Source organism: Opisthocomus hoazin, chromosome 1 (assembly GCF_030867145.1).
Source record: "Opisthocomus hoazin isolate bOpiHoa1 chromosome 1, bOpiHoa1.hap1, whole genome shotgun sequence".
Lineage (NCBI taxonomy): Eukaryota > Metazoa > Chordata > Aves > Opisthocomiformes > Opisthocomidae > Opisthocomus > Opisthocomus hoazin.
Genome location: NC_134414.1, coordinates 36,067,119 through 36,084,277, shown reverse-complemented (window position 1 = coordinate 36,084,277; position 17,159 = coordinate 36,067,119). Strand labels below are relative to the sequence as shown.

Genomic DNA, 17,159 nt, shown 5'->3' with positions numbered 1-17,159 from the left:
TGGGAAAATGATCAATGGGAATCGCAAAGAGAATAGTGAGGCTCCTTTAAAAAGTAACAGCACTGAAAGTTTGAAATTTTCCTGTGTAGGCTGTTTTTACATGTGTTTTGATCGGCATAAATCCTGTACTGTGAAGGACATGGCTCGGGGTCACGTGCTGCCACATCTCACTGTCCATCGTCTTGTATGGGGCACATTTCTGTTATCACAGAACTATTTCAACTGCACACTGAATGTACCATGTTCTTTGGTGTCACACTGACCTCTGTCCTTCATTCAACACTGAATCACCTCCTCTTGCGGAAAAGGTTAGGCCGTATCTTACACCACGTGCTGCCTGGTTTTCAGTAGGGCGTAGAAACACGCTTGCTTTTCTTTGTGTTGCAGCTGCTAGCATTCAGATTGGCATGCCAATCCAGCTGCCACTTGTTTAGGTGCAGTGCTATGTTGGACAAAAGCCTCTGTGAAGCAACTGAGGCTGATCTTTATTTGGCAAGCGGTCAGAGGACAACAGCCGCCTTCTCAGATCGCCTGCTGAGGTTGGAAAGTATTGTATAGTAGTGAACAGCCTGCTGTAGTGCTTCCTATCTGAGAATCTTTAACAGCCTTTCATTTGCTCATTCAAATAACATCAAATCCAACACCGTAACATACATAGGAATTATTATCTTTGTAGGGAGTCTCAGAAATGAAATCAATTTCCCAGGACCTGCTGGAAGATTGCAACACTTTCGGAAAATTTTGTCTGGATTGCAGGTTTACATTTACTAGAATTGCCTTGCTGGGAACTCATGCTGTATGACTCTCTCATCCACTTAAAGTCCAAAACTGTCCTCAGTTCCTTCACCCTCTACATGGTAAAAGCAAATAACGTGCTGCTTTTCTATCCACAAAATGAGGATACGATAAAGACCTTTGGCTCTTGCCAATTCCAGAGCTCAAATGAGATTATCCAAGAATATTAACAAAAAGGCTACCAAATAGCATTTACTGTTATTCCTGCTTTCACTTTCCTTTCTCCTTGAACTCTGCACAGCAGAGTCTGTTACCGAGTTAGAAACCGTAAGATGTGTTGTCACTGTACGCCTGTATGACATATGCTAGAAGCTGGAGCAGGAAATGTCACTGAATTACAGAAAAAAAGGGTTGGAAAGGTGCTTGAGAGTCCATCCCCATGCTTGGGCTGGATCATCCAGACTGAAACTACTCCTGAGAAACAGCTGCTTATCAGTTTTTAAAAGCTTGTGATAACGAAGGCACTGCGGGCTCCCCAGTCAGCCTCACCTAGCACTGTCCATACCACTAGAAAGTCTGTTCTAATGTCTAATGCCAGTGGTGGAGAACAGGTAATTCCTTTCCTCTGTATGGCCACCTTTCGGTCTAGAAGATTATGTTAACCTCAATGTTTTCTAAAATAAACAAGCCTACTTCTTTCACTCTCTCCTTGCAGATTGTGTTTTGTATCCCTAGCCTTGTTCTCCTAACACCTCTCTACAGCCCTCCTCAAGTGCATCCCACGTAGCTGGACGTGGTGCTCCGGCTGAGGCTTTGCCCCTGGCAAACACAATGGAAGGACTATTTAACATGTCTTGTATTTTTACACATGCCAATAGCACGTTGAGTGTTTTTTTTTTCTCCAACAAAGTCATCTGCTGTATGACTATGGGTCAGATTAACTCCTTCTCAGACAGAAAGTGCAAACACCAAAGATGAGGAGGCTGTGCCAGGGCAGGGACCTGTTGACTTCGTGTGCCAGACCTGCTTTGACCATGCAGCCAATGGGACCCGAACAAAGCAGATGAATTATGTGATTAGTAATTATGAAAGTTTCCAAGGGATATAGGAAACTCTCCAGTCGTTACCACTGGTGACAAAACGACAAGGCAGTTTGAATAATGCCCATAACCTCTGGGTCACTTTGCTAACAGTTCATTTAAGCAGCAGGACACGAGGCAAAACTGTCTTCACCACTGCAGCAACCAGAAGATAAATTATTTACCATTGTAAGTAGTAGTGGAAACAGTGAAACAGGAATCAATGCACAAAAACCAGAATTCTCTGGTACAACTGTTTGAGGGTGGCCCTCTCTTGTTTAAAAAGAAACAGAAAAAATGCATGAGAAAATTCAGGAGCAGTAAGGTTAGGGGTCTGGGAACTAATTAGTTAAACCTTAGCCCTACGCAACCTAGCAGGAAAGAACTGGCTTTGAACAAAACTGTTTTAAGACTGTGCAACCAGTAGCACACCAGTCACACATGGATTGATCAGAGAAATGTGAAAAGATGCTGAGCACCAAATTCAACTGCTGATATGGCACTGCTGTCAGGCTCAAGGCAGCTTGCCAAAAATAGTCTGTTGATAAAAGCATTATGTATCTCGTAATGTGAATCAGGTTGAAAATACAAGAAAAGAGGTTATTCAGAGGATCCATCCAAAAGTCACTACAAGTAACAAAAGTAAGCCTGAATTCCTTTTTATTCAGAAGTACGTGGTTAAGTACTAACAGGTAATTGAGAAATGTGATCAGGTGCAAGCTGTAATGTGTGAGCAGGAACTGGTTTGCATCAGAGATAATAAAAACCAGCTGCCTGCAGAAGGAGCTGGCCAAACTCCAAGGACAACTTAAGGTCAAACTGGAACTGAAGTCCTTCGTAAAAGCAGATGGAAATTTGGGAAGTCAGAAGACAGAAGTGGCTGTCCTGCAAAATCACTCTGTGTTAGTCCAAATTACCTCTGTGCAAAAAGAAAGAAAGGAGCCGTTCAAAGCTTACCCCAAATAAGATCCTCCCCAGTGCAGATACAAAACCTGGAAAGTACTAGGCAGTTACTAGGAGTTTTGGGAGGGGATCTGAACATAAGTACCAACTCTGAGGTGTGAGTTTGCACCTACCTTCTGAGAGGCCCATCTGCAAAGACAACTGTGCAACAGTGCGCTTGGAGCGTGAGCTCTGTGGGCTGCCCATGTTGTAACAACTGAAATGTAAAATTTTGGGGGGGGGGAGGTATCTGCGGTGGACTTGGATGGTTGGAGAGAACCGTTTTCACTGTATGAAGCATTTACAGCACAGTGGGACCCAAACTTTGGATTCCTCATGTTTTATTGACAAATTCATGTAAAGACATAGCCAGCTTCTTAATGAGAGCTGAATGGGCATTATCCCCTTCCTCCCCCAGCAGGCAAGCTTAAATAAAGTTTCTCAGCTGCCAACCTTGCCCTGAGATTAGCAAGGGGGGCAACACCGCAGGATGTTTCGACCTTTCAGGGGTAAGGCATGCCATCCACTTGCGAGGCAGCAGAGTGACAGCAGCAGCAGGGCTGCACTGTGGGGGTAGATCCTACAAGCACATGGGGGTAGGCCCTGCAAGCACGCCTGGCAGCTCTTCAGTCAGAGAGGGAAAGCACCGAGTTGCCAGAACAGGCTGCCTTCACAGGCAGAGAAAGAGCTAATTTCAACTAATTCACAGGGAGTCCTGGGCTCTGAACCAAGGGAATGGACTCATTCTGGTTCTCATCCGTTCTTCGTGGACTGGTCACTGCTACCTGTACAGTGGCTGAGACCTGCCCTTTTGGATAGCCCTAGCGTTCCTCCACTAGCCAGGCAATGTTATGGTGGCCACAGCCGATATCTCACACAGCACATTGCGATCCGTCTGGAAGGGCACTGGATATACATTTACAAAGCAATGTAAAGCTTACATACCGAGTGTGTATTTTCAGCACTGGTAATGCAAAGAAACATAGAATTGCACAAAGCTCCATAATCATAGAATCAGAATGGTTTGGGTTGGAAGGAACCTTATAGGTCACCTTATAGGTCATCTCGTTCTAGCCCCTCTGCCATGGGCAGGGACACCTTCCACCAGACCAGGTTGCTCAAAGCCCCGTCCAACCTGGCCTTGAACACTGCCAGGGAGGGGGCAGCCACAGCTTCTCTGGGCAACCTGTGCCAGTGCCTCACCACCCTCAGGGTAAAGAATTTCTTCCTTATACCTAATCTAAATCTGCCCTCTTTGATTGAAGCCATTACCCCTTGTCCTCTCACTACCTGCCCTTGTAAAAAGTCCCTCTCCAGCTTTCTTGTAGGCCCCTTCAGGTACTGGAAGGCTGCAACAAGGTCTCCCCACAGGCTTCTCTTCTCCAGGCTGAACAGCCCCAACTCTCTCAGCCTTTCCTCATAGGAAATAATTGTAATAACTTAAAAATATCACCCGTGGAACTATTTTGTCTGAAACTCTCAACGGGATATTTTAAAGAGGGAAGGGGCTATTTAAAGCCACCTCGCCCCCTTCTTTTCTCCCACAGAGCACATATGTAAGGTTCCTGTACCGATTTGAGGAAGCTGAACCCAAATGCTTCTGTCGTGCCGCTGGGCAGCGCAGGCGGCCATACACAACTGTAAACCGAGGGGCAAAATCAACGTCGTTATAGTTTATGAGGAGGAACCCTGAGGGGTGAGCGACCAGTTCATTAACCGAGGAGCGCTGAAATACCTGACATACCTGTTCCAGTCTCCCGGGGCAGGACTGCTAATGGAAAAAACCATCCCGCCCCACCAGCCAGAAGCCTCCCAAGGCCAGCGGCGAAGGGGAGACTTCTGACTGGAAGGGCAGGGCGGTTCAATTGTTCCCCCCCCCCCAAACTAAACCTCCCCTCACGGCCCGCGGCTCCGCGGTCTCTTTAAACTCCCCTCCGCCTGCCCCCGCCGGCTCGTCCCCTCAGCCGAGCCCGCCCTTTCTCCCCCTCACAACGGACGCGGGAGGCGGGGCGGGGCCGCGCGCGGCCCGGCGGCTGAGGGGAGCGGGGCGGGGCTTTATAACCGGCGGGCTGGCGGCGGCGCGTGGCGGAGGTTGGTGTGTGAGCACGCGGGGGCTGAGGAGGCCTCGGTGGTGAGTGGAGAGGCGGCGGCTCCTCAGGTCGCCCGGGGGAGCGGGGGTGCGAGCTCTTGTCTGGGCGCTCGTATTTCTCTGTGAGCTTTACCGACTGCTCGCTCCGGAGGGCGGGGGGTTTGCTGAGCTCTCCTCGGCACCCTCCGGCCCCCGCCGTCGGGGCTGCTCGCTCCGATAGACTGGCGGCCCTGCTGAGGGAGGGACCGTGGCCGGCGGACCCTTTAGCTTCGTGAGGGGCTTTCGCTGCTTTCCGCACTTGTGAGGCAGCTGGTGTTTGGCAAGAGCTTGCCGCGGTGGCTGCTAGCTTTAGCCCTGAGGTTTTTTTACTTATTTCTTGCTGGTGATGCTTTGCTGCTTGAATGCAGAGCCTGAGCTGGGTGTCTGCAGCGTAATCTATGCAGTCAGAAAGTGTTGCTTGGGTAACTCTTACACGTGCGTGCTTTATTACAGGTAATAGCTTTTGAGGACTAATAACTTATTCAGTGTAAGCCTTCTGTAACATTCAAGGGTTCAATCCATTTTAAATAACTAAAGCTGCTGTAAGCTGGAGTAGACTGTGTGCCTAGTATGCTAGCAATGTTGTTAACCAATAAAGAATATGTTAAAGTCTGTTCTCTAGCAGGGAAATACCTAAATATCTGTTGAAGTGGTGCATTCTGTTATGGAGCCTGGGCTTTTGGTTTTATTTCAGTCACACTGCCAATTAAAAGCAATCTGACTTGCTTCTGACTTTTGCAAAGAGCATGTGGGTGAATCTCGGTATTAATCTAACCCGGTGTCCTTTAGGGGAAGTATCACCCCTGTCACCTTACTGATGTTCAAGGCATGACAATGTGTATTTGATAAGGGCGATTTCTTTCTAGTTAAATTGAAGACCTCAATTTATTCCATAATGAGGGATGGACTCTGTTTTTGAGTAGTTTGCCACTCGCTCATCTGATACAGAATTCTTCGAAGGAGATGCTTGCTATTTTTACCAGTGTGGGGAAGAAATTCTGAGTAAGAAGCAAAACAAGAATTCAGAGAATGAAATGGCTGAGGTGAAATGGCAAAGTCACTTGCTGGTGCGTTTTTTGGATTTTTTTTTTTATAAAAGCTCTGCCACGCTGCTTTAATTTCTTCCAATAAACATGGAAAGCTAGAAGGAGGGATGAAGGCGGAAATACCTGGGAAGACTTGTATGGTTAGTTTGGCCATGATGGCAGGAGAGGAGACTAGTAAGACTTTCAGGGGCACAAACCTTGACAGTGCTGTGTAAGGCCTTCACCCTGGAATAGGTCAAAGGAACAGTGCGCTGTAAAACTTCTGTATTAGGGTATTGTACACCTATGTCAAAACTTTCGCTAATATTACCGAATCTGTGTACAAATTTAAAATTTTATTTGTCTGTGCTTGCATACTCCTATGTTGTGTCAGTGCCCCCAGCATTACACAGAAAAGCTGAGTAGCCTTTATTGTCTAGGCAGAGTGAAATGTAAAACAAACACAATTACAGACACATTTTAGTTTTGTATCAGTGCTATGGTATTTGTGATAGATAGAAATTTGATGTGTTGAGGGGAAAAAAGTTAAGTGGTATTTTCAGTTTTGACAAATCTCTCAAAAATAAAGGTCATGTGTGGCTGACAGTGGGGAAACTGAGCTTGGCTTTTTCTCCATTAATTAAATGATCTGCCATTAATTGTGGCAGGACAGGAATATGAGGAGCTTGGAGCTGGAAGTGGCCTGCCTCTGGCACAGCGTCATACCCATATGGCTCTGCTGCTTTCATACTGAAAAGCTGGCATAGTATGTCTGTGGTTCCTGACCTCTGCATGGCACTCTTTTTGCCAATATAGTGGGGGCTGTTACTTGCCTTTTCTTTAGTTTTCTTTTTTCCCCATCAGTGGTGTTCTCTGCAAGAGCCTAAAGAGTAAAATGGATTTCTGTGCACTTCGTTGTTGAGTGTTTTAAATTGTGTGCTTTGAGCTCCCTTGAGTCTTTATTGTGTTGGGTGTCAGAAGACTGAAGACCCAGGTAACTCCCTGTGAAGTAAAGATGATAAAAGGAAAACTAGGGCTGCAGTAACTCTTCAGGAATGCTCAGTGTCTGCAGCTGCTGTTAACTTCAGACACTGGATTACTGGCACTTGTAGAAGAAGTGACCAAGGAAGGTTCATCTTTACAAAAGGCAATGCTAAGTAATGTATATTGTGAGGAAGGGAAAAAATAAGCTGTGGAGAAACCCACTTGCTTTTGAGAAGGGCAGTCTTGTATGGGTTGGACTGGTCTGGCTTTGCAGTTCTTATATCTTTTCTAAGATAATTTGGTTACTTTAGCAAGCATATGCCAATTATGATTTGTGGTCACTTTGTCAAATTCACTTAATTGACTTCTAAGAGCAACCTTTTTTACTGTAAAAGGCCTGATGCACCTGATTATTAATTCCTGTGAAAGTCATATGAAAATAGCGTATTGTGAGCACTGGTACTAGAAATAGGCCTGAATGGAAGCAAAATGTTATGTGCACCTCTATTCTGTTCAAGTATACCAGCTCATGTTAATGTTGATACCTGGAAAAACAGGACAAGTTTAGTGATGACTATCTTAAAGTTCCATTTGATTGCAGAATGTAGTCAAACCAATTCAGCTTAGTAAGAATGGTTGGAGGTTATTCAGATCATGCCTGGGAGACAAACTGCTTTAACCCTTCACAGTGAGAATAGTGGTTGGCTAAATACATAGCAGAGACATTGATTTGAACCCAGATGCCTTTGTGCAGTATTACTGACTTTCTTATTGTCAAAGGTATTAAATGTTTCTACCCTTAACATGTTTGGAAGGTGCATCTTAAATGGACAAGGCACAAAGTTTATTAAATGTTAGCCTGTACATTTGCATAACGTACTTACAGAAGCATTAAATCATTGTCTTTCACAGAAAGAAGAATCAATAATGTCAGCACTAAACTGGAAGCCCTTCATCTACGGAGGTTTAGCATCAATCACTGCAGAATGTGGTAAACTTTTCCTTTAACTGTTTACATGGCTTCTTTATTCAGTCCCTTTTAAAACAAGCTTGGTTCCATACTATCAGTGAGACAGTAGTATGTAGTAGTCTACAGGATAGCAGTTTTTCTTTAATGCTGACTGAGGAGTTGCTCAGAGTTTTGTGAAAATGCCAGAATGCTTCTGTCTGTGAACTCATCCCCTGCGAGTCTTGTTTTCGTACAGACTTTGCCTTTGGATTCTATTATTTGGCCTTTGTTGGTCTTTGATCTGTTCCTAGACAGTGGTCATAAGTATACACAGCTTTTGTTTTGTGAGAACAGACAAGTTAAGCTCTTGACTTGTAAAATTTTTCTCTTGGCTTTTCTGAGTAGCTATGTTGCAGTTTAAACTCCCTTTTCTTGAACATGAGTAATTGGATGGATTTTAACACTTAATGGTAGTGTGCAACATAGAATAATTGCTGTAGTGAGACAATGCATCTGATGTTTTAGTGTCTAAAGACAAACTTAGAATGCGAACATCCTTTTAAAGTCTTATTTGAAGTGCACATATGTGAAAATGTGAATTTGCATAGTAGCAGAACATAACATGATGTGGTGGGCTTGCATGTGAAGTCTGTCTAATAAAGTAGATGTAGTTTGAAGTGTAGTTTTATACTACTGTGTTTTAAGTTTCTACCTTCTCTTATGAATCTTGTTCAAACTTGAGTTTGAAAAACTCGTATTTGACTTGGCTGAACGTGGATGGTAATGCCAAAAGCTCTGAGGAAGACAAACAATTCATAAAAGCCTTGCTTGCCTGGTAAACCTCGTTAGAACATATGCAGTTAATCCTGACTCCTATTAGTGTTTAGGTGAGTATTGAATGCTGAGGTGGTCCCTTTACTAAAGATAAGCTCTAGGGGAATGTGCTTTCTAAACCCTTTAATAAAGGGAGCATGGATAGTATGAACTTGACATAGCAATAGGCTACAGGAAAGCAACAGCAGAAATGGATACTGCTACTATTGCTCTTTCAGATTCTAGACTAGAATCTGTATATCTTGTCCCATGGAATTTTATTTCTTTGCCTTCAGTGAATTGCTCTTCAAAGATGTTGATAGAATACACATGCAAACTCTGTACTTGATTGACTGCAGAGTCCTATTCAGTGTGGCTGTTTACAGCTCAGCAAAACCATGTTGCCTGAAAACATAGTGAGTGCAAAACATAAACATAGGAAGTAGGCAGGGCCTCTGACAAGCTTTTAAAAGAAACAAGGTGACATAAAACAAACCACTTCATTAAAAGAAAGTCTTGGTAAGAGAGACTTTTCCCTGGGAATATTTTTGTATATTTTAGTATATAATACAGGCTGCTTTTTCTTATATTGTGTTCTTTGTTGTCTTTGAGTAGGTAAATACTTGATTAATTTTGTCTCTGGTCTTTCTTTAAGGTACTTTCCCCATTGATTTGACCAAAACACGTCTGCAGGTTCAAGGTCAAGTTAATGATGCCAAATACAAAGAGATCCGCTACCGTGGAATGGTGCATGCACTAGTCAGAATATGCAGAGAAGAAGGATTGAAAGCCTTATACTCTGGGTAAAATTAACTGACTTGCAGTAATGGTTTGTGACCAGTATATTGAGAAGTATAAGCCCACAGTGTGTGAGTTCTTGAGTTTCAGATTTACACGGTACTTTGTTAGCCTCAGTTCATCTGGAAGTTGAAAGCCCAAGCTTAGATTGTTTCAATTTTTGCACTCTGTGATAGCATTTCATACTTAAAAAAACCCAAACAAACCTACTTACAATGAAAACAGCTAAACATGAAGGTATTCTTTACAATGCTGCTATGGTTGTTCCATCTCTTGGTTAGAAGAAAAATTGAATTAACCTTTGTGTATAAACTGGCATGCTTTTCTCTAAGACATGCAGTATGGTGGGGGAGAGATGTAATCTGCAGACTACATTTCAGACAAGCTTGCCAACTATTTTATAGATCACAAGTTGAGGCATAATTTGTTCCACAGGTCATTCATGTTCTTGCAAGCTTTATTTAAAAAACAAACAAAACAAAAAGCATCAAAAAAACCCAACAAGAAACCAATAAAACCTTGTTTTGTCTGTAGTGAGTTTAAATTGTTGATTTAAATGAACAAACCTTTCTGTGGTTGATATCTTGTGTTCAGTTTCTCCTTCTCTAAAAGTATTTGCTAGTCAGTCTTTTGCAATTTTGAGCATAAATATTATCACTGCCTGTTTTTACAGGATTGCACCTGCAATGCTACGCCAAGCTTCATATGGAACTATAAAAATAGGCACTTACCAGAGCTTAAAAAGAATGTTTGTGGAGCATCCAGAAGGTGAGTGTGTTTTTTTTTTTTTTCAGTTTAGTTGACGACTAGTTTGCTTGAAGCAGCTTATTACCATTTGGTGTCTTGCGTAGAATCATAGAATCAACCTGTAGCGGTTTGAACAAGTCTACTGAGAAGACATTCCTTGTGTGAGTTACAAAGTGAGTCAGCAGGGAAAGCTTGTCAGAGCAGTTTTAAACGGTTCTGTAATTGGCTCGCTCTCTGGTTAAAGGTGGGTTGGCATCATCCTGCCCTGATGCATCTTAAGCTTTGTAAATCTGCAGATGAACTTTTTTCTTTGTTTACGGAATAGATGAAACCCTGATGATAAATGTTCTGTGTGGCATTCTTTCGGGAGTGATCTCATCATCTATTGCGAACCCCACAGATGTCTTAAAGGTAGTTATGTGTTATGTAATGTTTGTCCTTAGTTTTTGTCCTCTGCTTGAGGAAATGCAGAATCTCCTGATGAATACAGGATTTGTTGTTTTGTGATGCTATTTACTATCATCTCTTAACTTCAAAAAAATAAATTAAAAAATCAGTGATGTCCTGAATTCTTGGAACCATCTTCTGGTCCTGAGTAATTATTTGAAAGTGTGGACCAGGAAACTGATGGCTGTGGAGGTAGTTGGATCCATATAACTTTTTCTGGGGGTGAAAAGAGAATAATTTAAGATCACTTTTTGTAACTTCCATGCTGTAGTGTTCGTGTGGAAGCCACACTGCGTATTTCGTTATATTGCTTGGGATCACTGTTATACTAGGATGTTTCTAGAGCTCAAAATAGGTGAAGATCAACTGAGAGGCGAGAGTTCAGTGAGTGCTACTTGTACTGTATGATTCTTTAATCCTGTAGAGAGGTTCTGCAATCCAGTGTCCCATGGAAATAGTGTTCTAGCATCAGTCACTTAAAGTGAATTGGTGAAACCATTGCGTCTTTAAGAATCTGTTAGCATAATCACAGTCAATGACCTCTCTTCCTGTTAATTAAAAGGTTTGATGGCATTTAACTTAGAAAACTGTAGCATGTGACTTACCTGGCTGTCTCTAATGAAAAATACAAGAAAATTCTTTCTGTTCTTCTGAAACTGCTAAAAACTTAATCCTTCGTAGGGGCTAGTGTGGTTATGTAGAGGAGTTTCAAACATAAGCTTCTGTTTCAAGTGTGGCTTCAATTAGTTACTTCTCAAAATTGTGTACCGTACCAACTTACTTGTCACTAAACTTGTGTTTGGTAGTTACCATGGCAGTTTCCCAAGGACATTCCTAGAAGTCCACAGGGTGGAAGGCCATGATTCTCGCTAGCTGAAACCTTGATCTTTTTAACCTTTCATTTTAATGTGTTTCTGTGAGAACACTGTGAAGGACATCCTGCAGAACCCATCTGTCAGTCTAATCTAAATGGAGTAGTGTACAAGTACAGAAATAGACATGATTTAATGCAGTTAAGAACTACACCATGTACTTGTTCAAAATTAGCAGCTCTATTTAGATAGTTAAGACACTTCAAAAGATTTCATCATGGTTATAATAGTGTCAACTATTAATTTGTATTCAAAGACACATTGACTTTATTACTTAAAAGATTGTAATTTAATGGTTTAATGCAGTTATGCTAACACTTTATCTGTTACATGTTTGAAAAGTATTTATTTTCTAATTTTATCTTCAAATGAATCTCAGATCAGAATGCAAGCCCAAGGTAGTGTGATTCGAGGAGGAATGATGGGCAACTTCTTACAGATCTACCAAAAGGAAGGCACTAAAGGATTATGGAAGGCAAGTTTTTTGAACTATAGCCTACATTTTATGTACACTTTGCTCAGCAGAATTTCACGTTCTACAATGTTCAGTCAAAATATGGAGAAAGCAGTAGCTAATATGTCTGTGGTTGGTCATGACTACTTCACTGCTGGTGTCTCAGTGTGTCTCAGTCTCAACTGAAGACCAAGAATGAACAATTGTTCTGAAACAGCTGGAAAATAGAAATGTTCTTCTATTAGTGTGATTTTTCTCTGCAAAGCTTCTTGAGCTCCATTTTTCTGTTAATCTTCCTTACTTTGTCAGTTTCTCAGTTAGCAGCATGGGGAGCCAGTATGACCTGGTTGTTGAGGTCTTAGATTACAGTTGATGTAAGAATTTGAATGTTAAGCAGAGATGAAATAGCATAAAGGAACTGAAATTGCCACTCAGTATGGAGAAGTAATGCATCTGTTAATTTGAATCTTCATTTTTGGAGCGCATACAACTAAGACTTTTAATTAGCCTTATTTGAATTCACAATGTTCTTAACACATTCATGGTGTGTTGCTTTGTATTATAGAAACTAGGCTTTTCTGATGGTGCACAAAGGTTAATTTTAAACTTCAGCTATATGCTTCCTTTTGCCAGGGAGTATCATTGACAGCACAGAGAGCTGCTATTGTTGTTGGAGTGGAACTGCCAGTGTATGACTTTACTAAGAAGCACATAATTATGTCTGGATTTATGGGAGATACAGTTTATACTCATTTCCTGTAAGTTTGTGTAACTGTTTGCATAGTTCTTCATTAGTTAGTTCTTGTTAGAGGGGGTGAATCCTTTGATTTTTCTTTGGTCTACATGTAGATACACATCTATTGTGTTTATACTTTCTAATGCCGGAGCATCTCAAGTGGGTAGCACATAGCATGGAAGCTAATTCTGCTCAGGATTTGGATTTAACTTTCTTTTGAATATGGAATTTTGGTTTGTGGATGAACTGAATCATTCAGTTTTGCAAACTGAGATTAAAGTTCCAGTCGAATATTTTCTATTCTCAGAGGCACAAACTTCTGCACAAGTATACAGAAACTGTATATAAGGGCTGTATATCAGATCTTGAAAATGGTGCTTTGTAGTAAGTGAAAAATTTTTCACAGCTGTTCGCTGATGTAATTTGTAACTAAAAGCATTAAGCACTCACTATTACTGCACACTTTCTGGAGGGGAGGACTTCTTGTGCATCTTGAAATGCGGTAGGTCAAATCTCATAAAACCTTTCCTTTACATTAGCTCAAGCTTTGCTTGTGGGTTAGCTGGAGCCCTTGCGTCCAACCCCATTGATGTTGTGAGAACACGCATGATGAATCAGAGAAACCAACAGCACGGGGGACACTCGAACTACAAGGGTACTTTGGATTGCTTGTTACAAGTAAGTAGTTGATGTATCAATGTAAGTGGAAACTGATGCTATCAAGCAATGATTTTGGTGTAGAACTCAAAGTTGTTCTAAATTTTGCTAGAAATTAATCCAGGTAACTTAGATACGCGTTTTGCCCTAATTCTTAAAAAGACTATACTGTGAATAGTGCACTTGGGTGTGTAAAGTATCTACTGTCTTGACAGAAAGACAGGGAGAAAGTAGGTATGTACTGCAGGCACTTAATTCCCTTTGGTGCTTGGATGAGGAGACTAAGTCTCTCAGCAGCATTTTCTTACTTAACTTTATATGATGTTAGGATAGTGATAGGAAATGATAATTTTTGTAGGTTAGTTCTTGAAGAACAACATCATCTGGGACAGATGGTTTTCTCTGTTGCTTTCTGCATAATGGAAAGGCTGCTACAGTCAAAGGCAATGGCAGTCTCTGATTATTTTGGCTTGGTTTCTTAAATCACTAAATTGAGTATGAGGTGCGAGTATATGACACTTCACATGGAGAAGAGTGGATAGGAAGCTATTGGTGTGCAAACTGTTGACTGAACAGTCAGTTTGTATAACAGTCCAAGTCACGCTGTCCAGTGCAACTTTGAAGTCTGTAAAGCAAACTGAAAAATTTTGAGCAGGTGCCTGATGTGAGGTGCAGGTCTACATGCAGTGCTCTGCAGGGTTTTTTTTGGGGGAAGAAAGTCCAGGAATGCAATATGGACAAATATGTGCTGGGTACTGACTGACTTAGACAGGCATTACTAATCTTGGCTTTGTTGTGAGATATTTCCTTGTCCCATCATACAATATGTTTAAATCAAGGTTACACCACTAACCCATCCTCTTGTCTGGTATAGCATGTTGTTAGCTGAGATGCTGTCTAGATTTCTCACTAATGAATAATTACATAAGTGTGTTTATTTTTTTCAGACATGGAAAAATGAAGGCTTTTTTGCTCTATACAAAGGGTTTTGGCCAAACTGGTTAAGGCTTGGTCCTTGGAATATCATTGTATCCTTTTCAAAGGTGTGTGAAACTGAGCTAGCCATACAACAACAAGTACTGACAGACAGTTTCACAGAATGCTCAGTGTGGCAGGTGTGGTGCCAGCACAAATAATCCCTTTTTATGAATGGAAAATTGTGTAGCTGGCCACTTTTAGTCAGGTGCTGCTGGTCAGATTGAATTTGTGACTCGCACAGATGAAATATAAGAATGTGATCTTGCAGAATGTTTTTCTGTTTCTCCAGTTTCATACCTGTCTATTTCCTTAGTTTGGAGCCTAGTTTTTAGATAAAACTGACCAGATGAGTTAGGAATGGGGGCTGTTTCAAGAACGGGGGAAACTGTTGACAGCCATGAAATCTTTCTGTCTATCTTGGTCTCACACAGTTTTGTTTTTTGTTTCAAGAGCTGGCTGATCAGAGCCATGGGAAGTGGGTTGGTAGTAATTTTTTTTACCGTGAGCAAACCTGCTTTAGCCTATCAAATATAAGTGAGTAAAAACTTGAAGGGCTTTTTGCAGTATTCTCCTGCCACCTCAGTCCTGTGTTTTAAGAAGATGAGGAATAGGGATGGAAAAGTAATTTGCATCACCAGCCTTAAAGCAAGCTTCATTGTTCTGCCTAGTACTGCATAATAAAAATTGTCAACCAGCAGCATTGCATAGGAGGGAGCAAAGAGTGGGAGCAAGCTTCACGCAGATGCAGCTCTCCTTTCATAGTGAAGTGACCATTTTGCACTGCATGAACAGGAAACAGTTTTCCTTAATCAGCTGTTCCAGTTCTTCCTGACGTATGAACAGCTGAAGAAACTAGACTTCTGACGTGCTGAACTGTATGCTGAATTCTGTTAACGTACTGTTTGAGTTTAGAGCAACTTGTAAGTTGTCTAGAGTATTTGCTTTTTACTGTCTGAGATGCTGGCCAAACGAAGAGGTCACCATGAGACTGTTGTGAATGAGAACAAGCTGGGAGTGATTTCAAGGCAACCTGGCTGTGGTAACAATGGCTTGCTCGTGTGACTCCGTGGATGGTGTGCACTGTTTTCTAGGCTGAACCAAACATGGAGGAGTACCTTCCATCAGCTGTTCATGTGTTCTTGAATGTGAAGATCTGTAATGCAACTTTATGCTGTTGAGACTTGGATGCACAGTGGTCTTTGGGAGGCAAAGAATAATCTTTCTCTAAAGGAAGATAGGTGGTACCAAGGAGCTGGACTTCTCGCCTTTTCAGAAGTGTATACAATTTGACTGTAATGGTCTATGGTTTCTGATTAACTGGAAGTGTCACAAGACATCTCTGCAGGCTTTCAGTTCAGCAAAATACTTGCTGCAGTAAAATTTCTGCTTCTGGTTTTAGTTTTCCTGTGTTCTGAGTCCTTAGATGTCTGCATAATTTGCTGGGAATAATCCAACTTCCCTTGAAAGTGTGGTTGCTACAGTTGCCAGTTTTGCATAGCTTGAGGAATGTTTTGTCTGTTTTTCCTCCCCCAATGTATCATTCTTGGTTTTCAGCACAAGTGATTCTTGACATTCATATGTAAATTACCATTAGGAATGAAGTTCATCGAGTCCATGCTCATCTGCCTGTCTTGCAGAGAAACTTTCCCTGCTTCTTCCATTTTTGGGAAGAACTACTTCTAACGGTTACTGGCTGTTATGCGTCGTCTGAAAGACACAGGTTTTACACTGAGCAGTTCAGGCTGTGTCATGTAGGTGCCTGTGTGAGAAAAGAACCAAACACCTCCAGAGGTAGGTCTGCTATAAAGAATGCTTTCCTTTTTTTTTTTTTTTTTTGACACCCAAATATAGAACTACTGAGCACTTTGATACAGCAGGCAGGCCCAAGTCGCTGCTACGTGTAAGTAAACGTTTCATGTGGAAATCGACCACAACTTCCTTAAGGCACTACCTTTAGAGTTAAATATGTATCAGAAAGCAGCTGTCAAGGTTCTTGTCAAATGGTGCTGTAGAATTCCAGGAGAGGAACCGTGTGAGATGCGGGTTGTGCAGTGGTCCTTCGGTGTTCGCGCAGGGGGGCAAAGCAGGGGGCCTTGCTCTGTGTTGTTGTGGCAGTTAAACGTTCTTGGTTAGTCGTACATTCCACTTAAATTTCTTTAAGTGATTTTGAAATCACTGTAATCACTGAAAATTGCTAATCTTGAGTTCACAAATGGATTTTTTTAAATGCACAAAGCACTTTTTTTCCTAAGGCACAATGTTTTTTCTGTCTACATGGTATACTTATGTGCAGTGTTTTTGTCTTATGGCTCTTTCTATACTTTAATAGAAAAACTTGTAAATACTTTTGTACACTGTGTAAACCAAGTGTATGTTTTACATTTTTAAGCTTATTAAAAGTTTTAAAATGATAATGTGATGACTGCATTGCCTTCAGTTTCTCAGTTTCAAATGGGGGAGGGGTGGGTGGGTTTTGGAATACTTGAAGGTGACCAAGGGAAGGCGGCTGTTGCTGGCACTGCGCTGTGGGAAGGGGGTGGGTGGTTAGCCAGGGCAGACTGAAGTTACAGTTGTTAAAAGTTCCTGTAGCTTACAGGCTGAATGATGTGCTTTAACTGTATGTTTTCGCTGTTCTGTGGCACATCTGAAGCTGCAAGGCCATTTCCCACTCGCTCCGTTACAGAAACTGCTTGCTCTGGAGCAGATCAGTCAGCTCAGTTGCGCGTAGCAGCAAAATACATTTATTGCCCTAGTAACCGAGTGGATTCCTGGTGCTGGTGAGTGGCAGTGCGAGTCTGAGACACAGTGCTGAGGG

General features: G+C 41.9%; 1 protein-coding gene across 4 annotated transcripts; it reads left to right on the top strand.

Annotated features, from left to right (window-relative positions):
- The first annotated feature begins 4,792 nt into the window (after nt 1-4,792).
- On the top strand, nt 4,793-16,758 carry SLC25A30 (solute carrier family 25 member 30). Of its 4 annotated transcripts, none has more exons than XM_075422146.1 (11): nt 4,811-4,887; nt 5,751-5,951; nt 7,806-7,884; nt 9,311-9,458; nt 10,127-10,221; nt 10,526-10,611; nt 11,899-11,994; nt 12,607-12,731; nt 13,249-13,387; nt 14,314-14,394; nt 15,167-16,758. In XM_075422146.1, exons 2-11 carry the CDS (start codon nt 5,919-5,921, stop codon nt 15,206-15,208), a joined length of 924 nt encoding a protein of 307 aa, XP_075278261.1. In that variant the 5' UTR covers nt 4,811-4,887; nt 5,751-5,918; the 3' UTR covers nt 15,209-16,758. The 4 variants fall into 4 exon arrangements, with proteins under 4 accessions (XP_075278272.1, XP_075278261.1, XP_075278268.1 ...); XM_075422153.1 differs by having other exon boundaries at nt 4,869-4,887; nt 5,808-5,951; XM_075422157.1 differs by lacking the exon at nt 5,751-5,951 and having other exon boundaries at nt 4,793-4,887.
- The last annotated feature ends 401 nt before the right edge of the window (nt 16,759-17,159 follow it).